The sequence below is a fragment of the Pristiophorus japonicus genome, chromosome 17, assembly GCF_044704955.1.
Source record: "Pristiophorus japonicus isolate sPriJap1 chromosome 17, sPriJap1.hap1, whole genome shotgun sequence".
Taxonomy (NCBI): Eukaryota; Metazoa; Chordata; class Chondrichthyes; family Pristiophoridae; genus Pristiophorus; species Pristiophorus japonicus.
The window spans coordinates 18,987,260-19,001,631 of record NC_091993.1 but is presented as its reverse complement, the minus strand read 5'-3'; the positions used below and the strand labels follow the sequence as shown (position 1 = coordinate 19,001,631).

General features: G+C 49.4%; 1 protein-coding gene across 1 annotated transcript in view; it reads right to left on the bottom strand.

Annotated features, from left to right (window-relative positions):
- LOC139227586 (cytosolic carboxypeptidase 4) overlaps nucleotides 1–14,372 on the bottom strand; it is a 267,409-nt gene that overhangs the window by 37,046 nt on the left and 215,991 nt on the right. Inside the window, exon 22 of the mRNA XM_070858449.1 lies at nucleotides 12,480–12,649. Coding sequence (XP_070714550.1) covers nucleotides 12,480–12,649 — 170 coding nt within the window. The remainder of the gene's footprint in view (nucleotides 1–12,479; nucleotides 12,650–14,372) is intronic.

Here is a 14,372-nt window from a genome sequence, read left to right as displayed (position 1 = left end):
AACCAGAAGCCAATGTGCCTCGAACCCACCCACTTGGGGTTTAACAGAACAGGGCAGCCAATCCGCTCACGGGTTGATTATTCAAATATTATAATGAGGCTGCAGGCCTTCATTTTAACAGTCATTCTGGTTTTAACATGTTGGCTGAGTTTCCCAGGCCTCGGGAAACTCGGCAGGTGAAAGGAGGTAAGATGGTCTGATTTCATGAGGTGAGTGCCTTTATGGCATTGCTTGTAGGCCATGAGGAGCAGGAATGTTTCCTCCAGGCCCAACAAGCTTACCAGATAACCCTACCCCACGATTTGTCTGCTCTCTCTCCCCCCCACACCCCCACAACTGAACCCGAACCCCAACCACCATCTACTTCCCCAAGACCACCATCTGTTCCCCCCCAACCACCATCGGACTCTCCGATCACCATATTCTCCCCCTGACCACCATCGGACCCCCTGAAAATCATATTCTCCTCCTGACCACCATCGGACCCTCTGACAATCATCTGCTCCTCCGGACCACCATCTACTCCTCCAGCCCCCCCAGACCACCATTGGACTCTTCCCGCATATTGGGACCCCCCCCTTACCGCTGGACCCACCTGCTCCCCTTGGCTGTGGCCTTGTGCTGCAGGCTTCGCGCATTGACAGGCCTCCAGTCTGTCAATCAGACTGCCTATGGGCGGGAAACAGACAAAAAAAATAAATTCAAGGGAGCCCTGCAGTTAAAAACCTCAGGACATTCGGAAAACCATTCTTCCGGGTTTGCCGGCTTCAAAACAGTCCTCTTTTGCACGGAGCATGGCTCTGGGCTAAAATCCAGGCTAGAAGCCCAGGGCATCCACCGAGGATACATTGATAGGAGCTCGGAGCAGTGGGATTAGGTGCCAAAGACATGTGGATAGGCTCCCAGAACATGGAGTCAAAGACCTTGGACAGGTGACCAGGACACAGGCACGGGGTCTTTTGCCTGAGGAAAGGCATCTTGAACACAGAAATGACAAAATAAGCTTCCACAAGAGGGATAAAACCAGCTGTCTTGAATTACATTAGTTACAAATGAATTACATTACTATGTACAGCACAGAAACAGGGCATTCAGCCCGTGCCAGTGTATATGTCCCACACAAGCATCTCACCATTCTTAATCTCACCCTATCCTTCTATTCCTTTCTCCCTCGTGTGTTTATCTAGCTTCCCCTTTGTAATGTATTTGCTTTATGGGTTCTTTGCTTAAGAATTCATAGCAACACATTGCTATTAAGAACTAGTTGGTTTAAGAATCACACTACACATTACCAGTTCATCCATCAGGCTCAGAACCACCTGCCTCATCGTGGATCCTCCAAACCCAACTGGCTGGGGTTTTATTGAGTCTTGTGAATATCACATGACTGGCTAAGCCACTCCCTACTCAACAGCTCTACAACTATTTTAAGCGAACATAAAATCAAGCGTCCCCTTTTGGCAAGGGCAATAGAACCCACAAATTTCCAAATAAACTTTATCGGAAACTTAAATCAAATTAAAATTTGGTTGCCGGGGGTGATGATGCACTCCAGTCCCTCCGGTGCCCACCTCTCGCGGAAGGCCGCGAGTGTACCGGTGGACACCGCGTGCTCCATCTACAGGGACACCCTGGCTCGAACATAGCCTCGAAAGAGAGGCAGACAGTCGGGCTGAACGACCTCCTCGACCACCCGCTGCTCCTGGACCGGTTAATGGCCACCTTGGCCAGGCCCAGGAGCAGTCCTGCCAGGAGGCCCTCCAACTACCCACTCCCCTCTGCAAAACAGCTCTACTAACCTGTGAGCATACTCACAGGTGCATACATTACACCCTTAAACACATCGATACTATTCACCTCAACTACTCCCTGTGGTAGCGAGTTCGACATTCTCACCACTCTCTGGGTGAAGAGGTTTCCCAGGCCTTATAGATCTTGTCCGTATAGAAGCGGGAAATGGGATGATGTATTAAGTATAACCACCATCCCAGCATGCAACTCCCATTTGTTGGGAAATTTAAAAGGTTGCAGTAATACATTGCACTGCGATCAATCTGTCAAACCTAATGCTCTGCCTCTGATAATATCACTCCAGCTAATCTCCGCCGGCACTATCCGCTGCCTCCGACTTGTACTAGTGTTGCAAGCTGTGTCTAACATATGTTGGACTCAAACCCCTAGGGCCCGAACTTGGTGGAAAGCTAATTGCCGCCGAGATACCAGACGGTACTTTGGGCGGATGTTTCGTAAAAAAGTCCTTGAAAGACTGCCCGACAGCAAAAAAACGACTTACGCCATGAGTCTGGGCGGCAGCAGGCGGTAGCTCCTAATCTCGGCGGCAAATGCGATCCTCGGCAAAGTGCCACCGAGGATTGAGTCGGGCCCAGGGAGGGGGGAGCACATAAAAATAAAAATTTACACAAAAAAAAAACCCCACTGGAAGACCTTCAGGGGACCCCATCCATATAAATCGCTGAAAAAAATAAATAAATAAAAAGTTTACTAACTTTTTTTTGCAGGTCTTTGTACTTACCGTCGGGGTTAGACCTGCCTTCACACAGAGAGCCTTCCCCCTGCTGCCACCGACACCCGCCAGGAGGAATCTGGCAGCTCGGCGGGCAGGAGCACACTTACACACCTTGCGCGCCAGCAGCAGTCAGTGGGCGGTTCCCAGCGGTCCTCCCCTCCCGCTGGCGGGAGGCCTGGAGGAAACTGTCACCGAGGGGAGACCGCCCCAAAAACTCGGCGGCAGTGGATGGTGAGTGCACCAAGTTCGGGCCCCAAGTGTTTGATCATGTCACCGACAATAAAGTCATTATCAATACAATCCTCTGTCCCTGCTTACCGAAATGAACCATGAAGAAGTTTTCCATAAAGTTACAGAGCTAACGCTGCAGCCACGACTGGAGATGGGTCGGTCCCTTTAAGATCGGGTCTTTCAGGAACAAACAAAACAAACACGGTGTGCCTTTAAGGCGGGGCATAAGACAGATGTTAGCATTACCGCAACTCACCGAGGTGTCGGATAAATCAATCACAGCTCCGTAAATTGATCATACCTCAAACAGCCTGCAGCTGATTAATGAACTCGGTCCTTACACCTCTGCAGCTCACTACATGCAAATAGCTTTGATATCATTTATCTCCTGTCAGTGCAGGTGATCAATGAGGTAATAGATGGCACAGCTGGGATTACCTGCACAATAAGAAATAGCAGGCAGTATAATTCTAAAACTCCATTGGTAAAGAAGAAGCAGGGAAATAAATTACGGTATCAAAGAGCTTACTATACAATAAACAGCACCAGAGTGACTGAAATTGCTTCCTTTTGACTGAATCAGATCAAGTGTTCTTAAATGACTGGACAGCTGTTAACCATTCCATGATTCTATTTGACAACGGACAGTAACGCACCTGTAATATTGTGAAATTCATTTCAAACACTCTCAGTTACAGGTAAAGCAGATTACTTGAGAGATTATCACTGCGTCACTGTTTCATTCTGGAGACTGGAGTTTCTTCAGTAACTTCAGAAACAAAACTCCAGTCTCCAAACATTCTGATGCCTGACGACAGAACGAAACAGTGACGCAGTGATAATCTCTCAAGTAATCTGCTTTGCCTGTAACTGGGAGTGTTTGAAATGAAAAGTCACAATACTACGGGTGTGTTACTGTCCATTGTCAAATAGAATCATGGAATGGTTAACAGCACGCAAGGAGGTCATTCGGCCCGTCGAGCCCGTGCCGGCTCTCTGCAAGAGCACTTTAGCTCGTCCCACTCTCCCGCCCTTTCCCCGTAGCCCTGCAAATTCTTTTCTTTCAGGTTCTTATCCAACTCCCTTTTGAAAGTCATGAATGAGAATCTGCCTGAGGTCATTTATGTGTGGGCTCACATGTAAAAAAAACAGCCATTTGGACAAGGTACTGATGGGCTGCTGGTGCACTATGGACCAGACCTGGCCAGGAATCAGCATTACAACAGTGACTACACTCCAAAAGTACATCATTGGCTATAAATCACTTTGAGACGTCCATCGGGGTCATGAAAGGCGCTACATAAATGCAATTCTCTCTTTCTTTATTGACAGAAGAAAGAGCGTGCAAATTGGCAAATATTTCAGTGACACAGAATTATAACCGGGAAATGATTTTGCCAACAAAATCCTTGGCTTCAACACACCATCATAAAGGGACACTCCATTTGTAAAATAAACAAGAAAGGAAAGGGGTGTAACTGAACAAAATTCATGCTGCATGACAGGCTGTCGGACAGAGAGACCGAGACCCTGTTTTTCAGACATCTGATTCCAAGGTCTTCAGGAACAGACCGGTGGTGTCCCAACATTTGCAGCAATGCACTTACTGCCCCGTTTCCGGTCACTGGTATATTTGGTGGGCCTTATTCTAGGGTGGCCTTGTTTCAAGTGGGAGACCCCCCCTCATAATATGCTAATTGTAATCCTATACTTTACATGTTGCCATTTTGAGATACCAACAGGCAGTGTGCATTGTGCAAGCTTCACCCATTGATGCCAGGCAGTGAGCGGCCTAACCAGCGGTCCTTAAAGTCTCCACGTCGGAGCCGCTGAATTTTTGCCTTCCCCTCGATCGGCAAGCTGCACGTGAGCACAAGTTCGGCACTCACCACTCGCTGGTCGTAAGCAAATGAGGCCTGACCTGTAAAATGGTTCGGCTCGAGTTGAAAGGCAAAGACTGAGTGACAGGCTAAAAAATGGAGACAGAGGGAAAGAGGGAGAATGATGGACAGGGAGACAGGCAGGCAGAGAAGCCAACAAGTTCAGCATCATGACATATAAATTGGAGCATATGCATCTTTTGGATTACACCAGGACTGACATGGTTTACTTCTTCTCTGGCATCTTCTTGCCGTTATTTTATTTCTAATGTACAGACATCCTCGCTTATTGCCCTAACTGTCTTAATTATAATCACAGATTGCGCCAGTGAGTGGCTCAGTGGGTAGCATTCTTGCCTTAGAGTCAGAAAGTTGTGGGTTCAAGTCCCACTCCAGGGGGCCCAAAAATCTGAGCTGACACTCCAGTACAGTGCTGAGGGAGCACTGCACTGTTGGAGGTGCCACCCTTTGGATAAGATGTTAAACTGAGGCCCTGCCTGTTCTCTCAGGTGGACATAAAAGATCCCAATTTTGAAGAAGAGCAGGGGAGCTATCCCCAGTGTCCTGGCCAATATTTATCCCTCAAATCAACATAACAAAAACAGATTATCTGGTCATCATCACATTGCTGTTTGTGGGAGCTTCCTGTGAGCAAATTTGTTTCCACATTACATTGCAACAGTGACTACACTTCAAAATTACTTCATTGGCTGTAAAGCACTTTGAGACATCCAGTGGTCGTAAGAGGTGCTTTATGAATGTAAGTGTTTTCAGATTCAAATATTGTATGCCAGATCTTGTAAACCATTAGAAAAACTGTTTCATGAATTCCTTTAAAATTGTGTTACTATCACCAAAGGTGACTTTTTTCATCCCCTTTTGTTAAAGTACTGGCACAAAAAATAATGGTAGTGGGGAAAAAGAAAATGCGAATTAAGGTCGGCAAATGAGACCCTTAAGGATTTTGAGGCATCTAGCCCAATCCCCACTGTAACACATGGCCCCTGCTCTCAATCACCTCGGCTCCAGCCCCGCTGGCTGTGTGGAGTTGCAGCTTGATTGTGTAGGACCTATGATATGTTAATGTGTTTTCTTTTGCAGGAAAAAAAAACTAGCTGCTCAGCATAGTAAGGCATAGATGTGAGGCAAAGTTCTCTTGGGTCCACACACTAAATCATGCTGTCAGCACATTGATTGGTACTGCTTTCCTTTTTAATACATTAGTGGTAATTTTCCGACTTTTGGCAGGGAGTGTCACCCCTGAGAGCGTATATCGAAGATCTCAAATAAAAGCGAACAGCACAAGAAGTGCGTGTTGAGCATCTGATGCGTGTTCTCAGCGGCCGTGACTCCCCCCTCTCAAAGCACATAATGCAAAATTTCCTTATTGCACCACGGTACCGATTGACGATGTTGTAAGCTTTAGCAAGTATTGTCGTGTAACATTATCACTCAAAACAACCCAGAGGTGCACTTGCTGCACATTCATGTGTCTCTGCTGAGTCTGCGGATTTAATTGTAACTGTCGGTGGGATTGGTGCGTGAAGGGGCTGAAGTGGATGGTGCGGCTGGAAGTCGCTTTTAACGGCCAGGCCTCATTTAAATGGTTCAAATCGGTGCGCAAACCGAAAACCGTGGGAATGATGTCAGGGCCGGTGGGCAGGAGCGGGAATTGGGGTGGGAGCTGAACACTGCTTCCGAGGCACAACCAAGGTGGCGAAGGTTATCGGGCAAATCACAATGGCAAGGGGCGGGAACCCATGCCCCCCCTCTACCATTTTATCGACATGCTCGCCCCCTTAATGCTGGGTGGGCTGGCTTAAAATCTACCGCTACACCTCAACTCACCGAGTTAGTGCAAGTGCTAAATATGGCTTTGAAGAAAGAGACACTTGAATCAATACGGATTAAGTTTGTAAATTAAGTATCCACATACTGAAATCAATGAAACGCCAGTGAGTAAGTATTTGCTTCTTGCAATAGGGCCAATGTTTCTCCCTACTGTAAAGTCCTGTCCCCTCAGTACAGATTCACACGAGGCAGGTAGTGAAGTCAAGGTCACTCTGGACCTGCACTTTTATTTCACAGCTCTGGAATGCTGCACTTGCCTGAGACCTGTGCTTATATACCTGTCTCTTGCAAGTGCACCCCCCGGTGGTAAGGTATGCTGGTGGTTACAGGTCATATCTTATTACAGTCATGTATAGCATGTTAGGATACAGTTATATATAATAATGTAAGATAGATGACACCTACCAAACCCCATAACTGCCCACCCCTGCCTATAAAAGCCAGTGGAGAACGCCCAAAGGGGACATGACCTGACTTGAACCTACCTGTATTTCTGACTGTAGGTCTGATGTTGCCACAGTGCAGGCCCAGCCCATGGCAGGGCCCAGCACCTGGAATCAGGGGAGGAAGGTCAGACTGGGCCAGAAGCACCCCGCCACCAAAATGCTGTGTTTTCAGTTTCCAAGACTTTGCTCCCAGCTCCTCCTCAGATCCTGAAGGGACTGTGGGTCCCACAGTCATTTTCTCAAGGGAGGCGGGCTGGGGGTCCTCCGAGGCGAGCGGGAAACCCGGGAGGCCGGGTCTCCCACAGGCCCTGCCGAATTTAAAGCCAGGGCCGGATTTGAATGCGAGGCCTCAGATTACTGCCCGCAGCCAGCCAAATTGAGAGGCTCACCTGTGAGGGGTCGGTCCGGGGGAAGGGTCACGGGATCGGCATGGTCGGCGATTGGGTGGGGGAGGGAGGATCGTAAATCGTGGGATGGGGGGAGGAATGGGTGGGTTGGCATGGTCGGGGATAGAGGGGGCTGGGGGAGGGGAAGGGATCACAGGGTCGGCATGGTCAGGTATCGGGTGGGGGGCGGTGAATTGTGGGATGGGGAGGAATCGTGTAATTGGCATTGTCGGGGATCGTAGGGGGGAAGGGATCACAGGGTCGGCATGGTCGGGGATCGGGTGGGGGGGGGGGTTGTGAATCGTGGGATGGGGGGAGGAATCGTGGTGTGGGGGGAGGAATCGTGGGGTTGACATGGTCGGGGATAGTGGGGGGGGTGGGGGAAGGGATCACGGGGTCGGTATGGTCAGAGGATCAGCAGGAGGTCGGGATCGGGAGGGGTCGTTGGATGGCATGGGCTCGGTCAGGGATTAGGAGGGGTGTGGTCGGGGATCGTGGGTTGCCGACACGGGAGGGGTCGGCAGGGGGAAGAGAGGATGGCACCAATACCATGAGCACCAAGTGCCAGCAAGGACCCAATCTCGAATACCTGATGGTGTTACATTTGTTGAGCCTCATCAAGTGCCAAACAGAATGTCTTGCTGAAGTACCAACGACAAAGAAAGAGGTTTTGCTGAGGAAATATGAGCAGCTAGGGGCTAAATTAGAAAGCAGAACCACAAAGCTAATAATCTCTGGATTACAACCTGAGCCACAAGCAAATTTGCATAGGATAAGCAAGATCAGAGAGATAAATGCGTGGCTCAAAGATTGGTGTGAGAGAAATGGCAGAGACTTTGAATAAATATTTTGTGTATCAGTCTTCAGGGCAGAAGACACTAAAAGCATCTCACTAATTGACAATCAAGGGGCTATTGGGAGGGGGGAATTTAAAACAATCACTATCACTAGAGAAAAAGTAGTCGGCAAACTAATGGGACTAAAGGCAGAGTCCCCTGGACCTGATGGCTTGCATCCTAGGGTCTTAAAAGAAGTGGCTGCAGAGATAGTGGATGCATTGGTTGTAATCTATCAAAATTCCTTGGATTCTGAAGCAGTTCCAGCGGATTGGAAAACCACAAATGTAAAGCCCCTATTTAAGAAAGGAGGGAGACAGAAAGTGGGAAACTATAGACCAGTTAGCCTAACATCTGTCATTGGGAAAATGCTGGAGTCCATTATCAAGGAAGTAGTAGCAGGACATTAAGAAAATCGTAATAGTCAAGCAGAGTCAGCATAGTTTTATGAGAGTGAAATCATGTTTGACAATTTTGCTGGAGTTCACTGAGGATGTAATGAGTAGATAAAGGGGAACCAGTAGATGTGGTGTATTTAGATTTCCAGAAGGCATTCGATAAGGTGCCACATAAAAAGTTACTGCACAAGATAAGAGCTCATGGGGTTGGGGGTAATATATTAGCATAGAGAGAGAATTGGCTAACTAACAGAAAACAGAGAGTCAAGATAAATGGGTCATTTTCAGTATGGCAAACTGTAACTGGTGGGGTGCCATTGGGATCAGTGCTGGGGCCTGAACTATTTACAATTTATATTAATCATTTAGATGAAAGGGACCAATGATAGGAGGGAAAGCAAGTTGTGAGTAGGACACAAAGAATCTGCAAAGGGATAGGCTAAGTGAGTGGGCAAACATTTGGCAAATGGAGTATATTGTGGGAAAATGTGAGGTTATCCACTTTGGTAGGAAAAATAAAAAAGCTAATTATTATTTAAATATGGAGAGATTACAAAATGCTGAGGTATAGAGGGATCTGGGAGTCCTTGTACATGAAACACAAAATGTTAGCTTGCAAATACAACAAGTAATTAAGAAGGCAAATGGAATGTTGGCCTTTATAACAAGGGGGATGGAGTATAAAAGTAGGGAAATCTACAAATGTACAGGGCACTGATGAGACCACACCTGGAGTACTGCGTGCAGTTTTTTTTGGTCTCCCTATTTAAGGAGGGATCTACTTGCATTGGAGACGGTTCCGAGAAGGTTCATGAGGTTGATTCCTGAGATGAAGGGGTTGTCTTATGAAGAAAGGTTGAGCAGGTTGGGCTTATACTCATTGGAGTTTCGAAGAATGAGAGATGATCTTATTAAAATGTTTAAGATTTTTGAGGGGGCTTGACGGGTAGATGCAGAGAGGATGTTTCCCCTCGTGGGGGAATCTAGAACTAGGGGGCATCATTTCAGAATAAGGGGTTGCCCATTTAAAACAGAGATAAGTAGGAATTTCTTCTCTCAGAGGGTCGTGAATCTTTGGAATTCTCTACTCCAGTGAGCCGAGGAGGCTGTGTCTTTGAATATATTTAAGGTGGAGATAAACATATTTTTAACACTAAGGGAGTCAAGGGTTATGGGGAGCGGGTAGGGAAGTGGATTTGAGGCGAAAATCAGCTCAGCCATTGAATGGCGGCGCAGGCTCGAGGGGCCATATGGCCTAATGTTGCTCCTATTATGTTCTAAGGCAGTGCTTATGGTGCTGGCTGCTCAGCTGTGATGTGTTCTATTTAAATTTGTGATGTCACTTGCCCTGTTGATTCAGATGAGTAGAGATTAATCAGTGTTTCTGCTGCTCTCTCTACACACGGGTTATAAACACAACACAATGTAAAACAGTGCAGCAACATCCCCGACAACATCAGGGCCCATGTAAACAAAATGCGCTGCAGTGATCATCGGGAATTAACTGTAGCGCATCCAGCGACTCACTGCACCTTCCTGTAAACAACCTAATCACTGTCACTTAATCACAGGATGGTCATTCCGTTGTGTGTGGGAGAACAGCGACTCTGATATTGCAGGTTACTGATTACATCATGTGTGGGAGAGGGCCGACACTAAGTGTTGTCCAATACAAATCGCTGACTAGCCACAGGCATGACTATGGCGACACCGTTTAGTCACATACACTTGTAGAAAATGCCGCATTCAATTGTACTTCATGTTTATATCTACCATCACTAAATGTGAACATTTGCAGTCCTTCTCTTTCACCAGTTTGGAATGCTGGCATGCATTTATCAGGCACGTCACAACAAAGTGCAGCTTCTTGGTTTTTGTCCAGCAGTTGCGAGTGGTACTTTGACTTCATAAATGTGATAGCTGAGAATGTTGATTCGCACCACAAGATGCGCCAGACCCTGCCCCCGCTCTCCCTCCGCACCCTGCCCCCGCTCTCCGTCTCCACCCTGCCCCCGCTCGCCCTCCCCACCCTGCCCCCGCTCGCCCTCCCCACCCTGCCCCCGCTCGCCCTCCCCACCCTGCCCCCGCTCGCCCTCCCCACCCTGCCCCCGCTCGCCCTCCCCACCCTGCCCCCGCTCTCCGTCCGCACCCTGCCCCCGCTCTCCGTCCCCACCGTGTCCCCGCTCTCCGTCCGCACCCTGCCCCCGCTCGCCCTCCCCACCCTGCCCCCGCTCGCCCTCCCCACCCTGCCCCCGCTCGCCCTCCCCACCCTGCCCCCGCTCGCCCTCCCCACCCTGCCCCCGCTCGCCCTCCCCACCCTGCCCCCGCTCGCCCTCCCCACCCTGCCCCCGCTCTCCGTCCCCACCCTGCCCCCGCTCGCCCTCCCCACCCTGCCCCCGCTCTCCGTCCCCACCCTGCCCCCGCTCGCCCTCCCCACCCTGCCCCCGCTCGGCCTCCCCACCCTGCCCCCGCTCGCCCTCCCCACCCTGTCCCCGCTCTCCGTCCCCACCCTGCCCCCGCTCGCCCTCCCCACCCTGCCCCCGCTCGCCCTCCCCACCCTGCCTCCGCTCGCCCTCCCCACCCTGCCCCCGCTCTCCGTCCGCACCCTGCCCCCGCTCGCCCTCTCCACCCTGTCCCCGCTCTCCGTCCGCACCCTGCCCCCGCTCTCCGTCCCCACCCTGCCCCCGCTCTCCACCCAGAACACCGTTGGATGCTACTTATCCTTAGCTGTGATAGCCCTGTTGTAGCTGCTCGTTATTGGTTGGGGTTGCTTTCCTCTGCTGGCCTAGAATGGTTATTCGGATTGGTTGGGCTGACCATGCAATGTTGTTGGTGTTTCCATGGGGCTGAATTCCTGTTCTCCCATGTTACCACCATTTTAGCAGATAACCAATATGCAGCAACAAAGGAAGGAAACACACTAAAATTCTCACACTCTACTTTTCGTCTTACCATTTACCAACAAACGCACAAAAAGGTTAAAGTATGCGTGCATAGCCATGTGAATATGAATATTGAAATTAATAGCCCAACAACAGTGTCTATTACTCCATTTTTACTAAATAACCAAAAATGTAATTAGCCATATCTGAATTCCCAAGGAGCCATATGTATTGGACAAAACTGATGTATGGGAATAAACCGACTCAGACAATCTGCAGGTTACTGATTGTATCGTGTGTGGAAGAGGTTTGGCTCCAACATACTGCAGGTTACAGATTGCATTATACGTGCTTGGGGAGGGAGCTGACTCTAACATATTGCACATGACTGATACCATTGCGTATATAGGCAGAGGGCCAACTCCAACACAGTACAGGTTACTGATTCTGTTATATATGTAAACATTGTAACTGTGTAAGACTTGCCACCAGAGGGCGCAACTGTTGGAGGCCCAAGGGTCACCTGCACACCTCATGCAAGGGAGTATAAAAGGTTGTCTGCCATGCTGCTTAGGCACTCTGGAGTTGTATTGAAGAGACTACGGTCACATCAGTTTTAACTCACAGTACTCAATCTTGTGGAGTTCTTCCATACTTGACAGATTCCATATGCGTGTGGGAAAAGGGCTGTCTGAACTCTGCCAGATATTTGTGCTTTGCTTGTCTCAGGCCCTGGACCATCTCTTACTTCACATCATTCTTTCTCAGGACCTAACTATTGTGGAGTTCCTCATCTCCCTTGATCTTCCTTTCCTTGCACAATCTAAAAGCCGAGCTTGACCACATCTTATCACTGCTTCCTGATTTATCTTATCTTCCCTCGTACTCTATTCAGTCCGAATGGTGTCCTGCACTATGAGTCTTGGCCCTTCATGTAGGTTGCTCAATAATTGAAAAACTTCCGTCAGTTATCTCCCTAAACTGAGAGTGGACACTGCAAATCATTCCATAACTAGCCATCGAAAAACCAGCCTCCACTTACCTGTGTGAGATGTATCTAACATTCTGGAGTTCATGTTCAAAATCAAGTAGAGCGGTATCTTGGGATATCAGTTGTTTGCCACACAACAATGCATCTTTCTTTAGCTTCAGGAGCCCTGTACAAAACTTAGCTCCCATTTCTTCCAGCTCCCTGGTTCCAATCTGGAGACCCTGTCAGCAAAAATAATGTTTCGGTCACTGTGTTGTATATTTATGGCACAATTTAACACTTTTTAAAGCTGCTTTCACATTCTCTTGAATGGATTTGGAGCGAAGGGGGTGATTGCGCCTCCCGGGAAATTGCTCTGTGGGTTTGGGGGACCATGTGCCAGTAGCACCACGCCCCACGCCAGTCCGGCAATGGCATCATCGTAGTGTGTGCCGACCCCATACTGTCCTACGACAACCACTTTGCAACCCGTGGGGGAATTTGCCTCCCCGGCCGCAAGGATGTTAGACAGCCACCGCCAGGGCACCCCTTATCGGGGAGGCCTTTCGCACCGCGGGCCGTCATGATTTTTTTGTCAGCCGACTCCTCAGTCAGCACGACAATGGTGGCCCTCGCGACGACATCATGCAGCCCGGCACTCCGTTATGGGTGCCAGCTGGCCCAGTCAATTGCCTCCCTGGTGGCCCAGTGTCAACCGCCAACGGGGCCTGCAGATTCTTCAATCTGATTGGTTAAGGAGATGTTGCTTTCCCTGTTCACAGGTCCCAGATCTCCAGGCAATGGATTGGAGAATCCATACACTGCCGACCGAGCTGGCTGAATCCTGAAGGACGTAGCTGTCAGACTGGGGCTGCAGCAGCTGGTGAGAGAAAGAACACGAGGGAAAAGCCAGTGCTCCTGAGTGAGACACTGGGCTCCCGCCCTGGGAGCGCCCCTCCAAAGGACACAGTGAGAGCCGGAGACAGTGCTCCGCTTCCTCGGAGGGACGCTTGTGCCCAATTCCACACCGGAGGTGGGACTTCCACTACAGGCGATAAAAGTCCCGGCACGGAAGTTTACCACCCCAACTGGGGGCACGGGGCAATTTCACCCCTTCTTTGTCTCAGTAAGGATTCTTCAATCTGATTGGTTCAGGAGATGTTGCTTTCCCTGTTCACAGGTCCCAGATCTCCAGGCAATGGATTGGAGAATCCATACACTGACGACCATGCTGGCCGAATCCTGAAGGATGTAGCTGTCGGACTGGGCCTGCGGCAGGTAGTAAGAGAAAGAACACGAGGGAAGAACTTACTTGACCATGTCTGCACCAATCTACCTGTCGGCGATGCAGCTGTCTATGACAGCATTGGTAGCAGTGATCACCGCACAATCATTGTGGAGATGAAGTTCGTCTTCACACTGAGGAAACCCTCCATCGTGTTGTGTGGCACTATCATCGTGCTATGTGGGACAAATTCAGAACTGATCTAGCAGCTCAAAACTGGGCATTCATGAGGCGCTGTGGGCCATCAACGACAGCAGAATTGTATTCCACCACAATCTGTAACCTCATGGCCCGGCATATCCCTCACTCTATATTATCATCAAGCCAGGGGACCAACCCTGGTTCAATGAGGTATGTAGAAGTGCGTGTCAGGAGCAGTACCAGATGTAACTAAAAAGGAGGTGCCAATCTGGGGACACTGCAACACAGGACTACATGCATGCTAACCAGCGGAAGTAGCATGCCATAGTCAGAGCTAAGCGATCTCACAATCAATGGATCAGATCAAAGCTCTGCAGTCCTGCCACATCCAGTCGTGAACGGTGGTGAACAATTAGACAACTAATAAGAGGAGGCTCCATGAATATCCCCATCCTCAATGATGGCGGAGCCCAGTGCGCGAGTGCGAAAGACAAGGCTGAAGCGTTTGCAACCATCTTCAGCCAGAAGTAGCCGAGTGG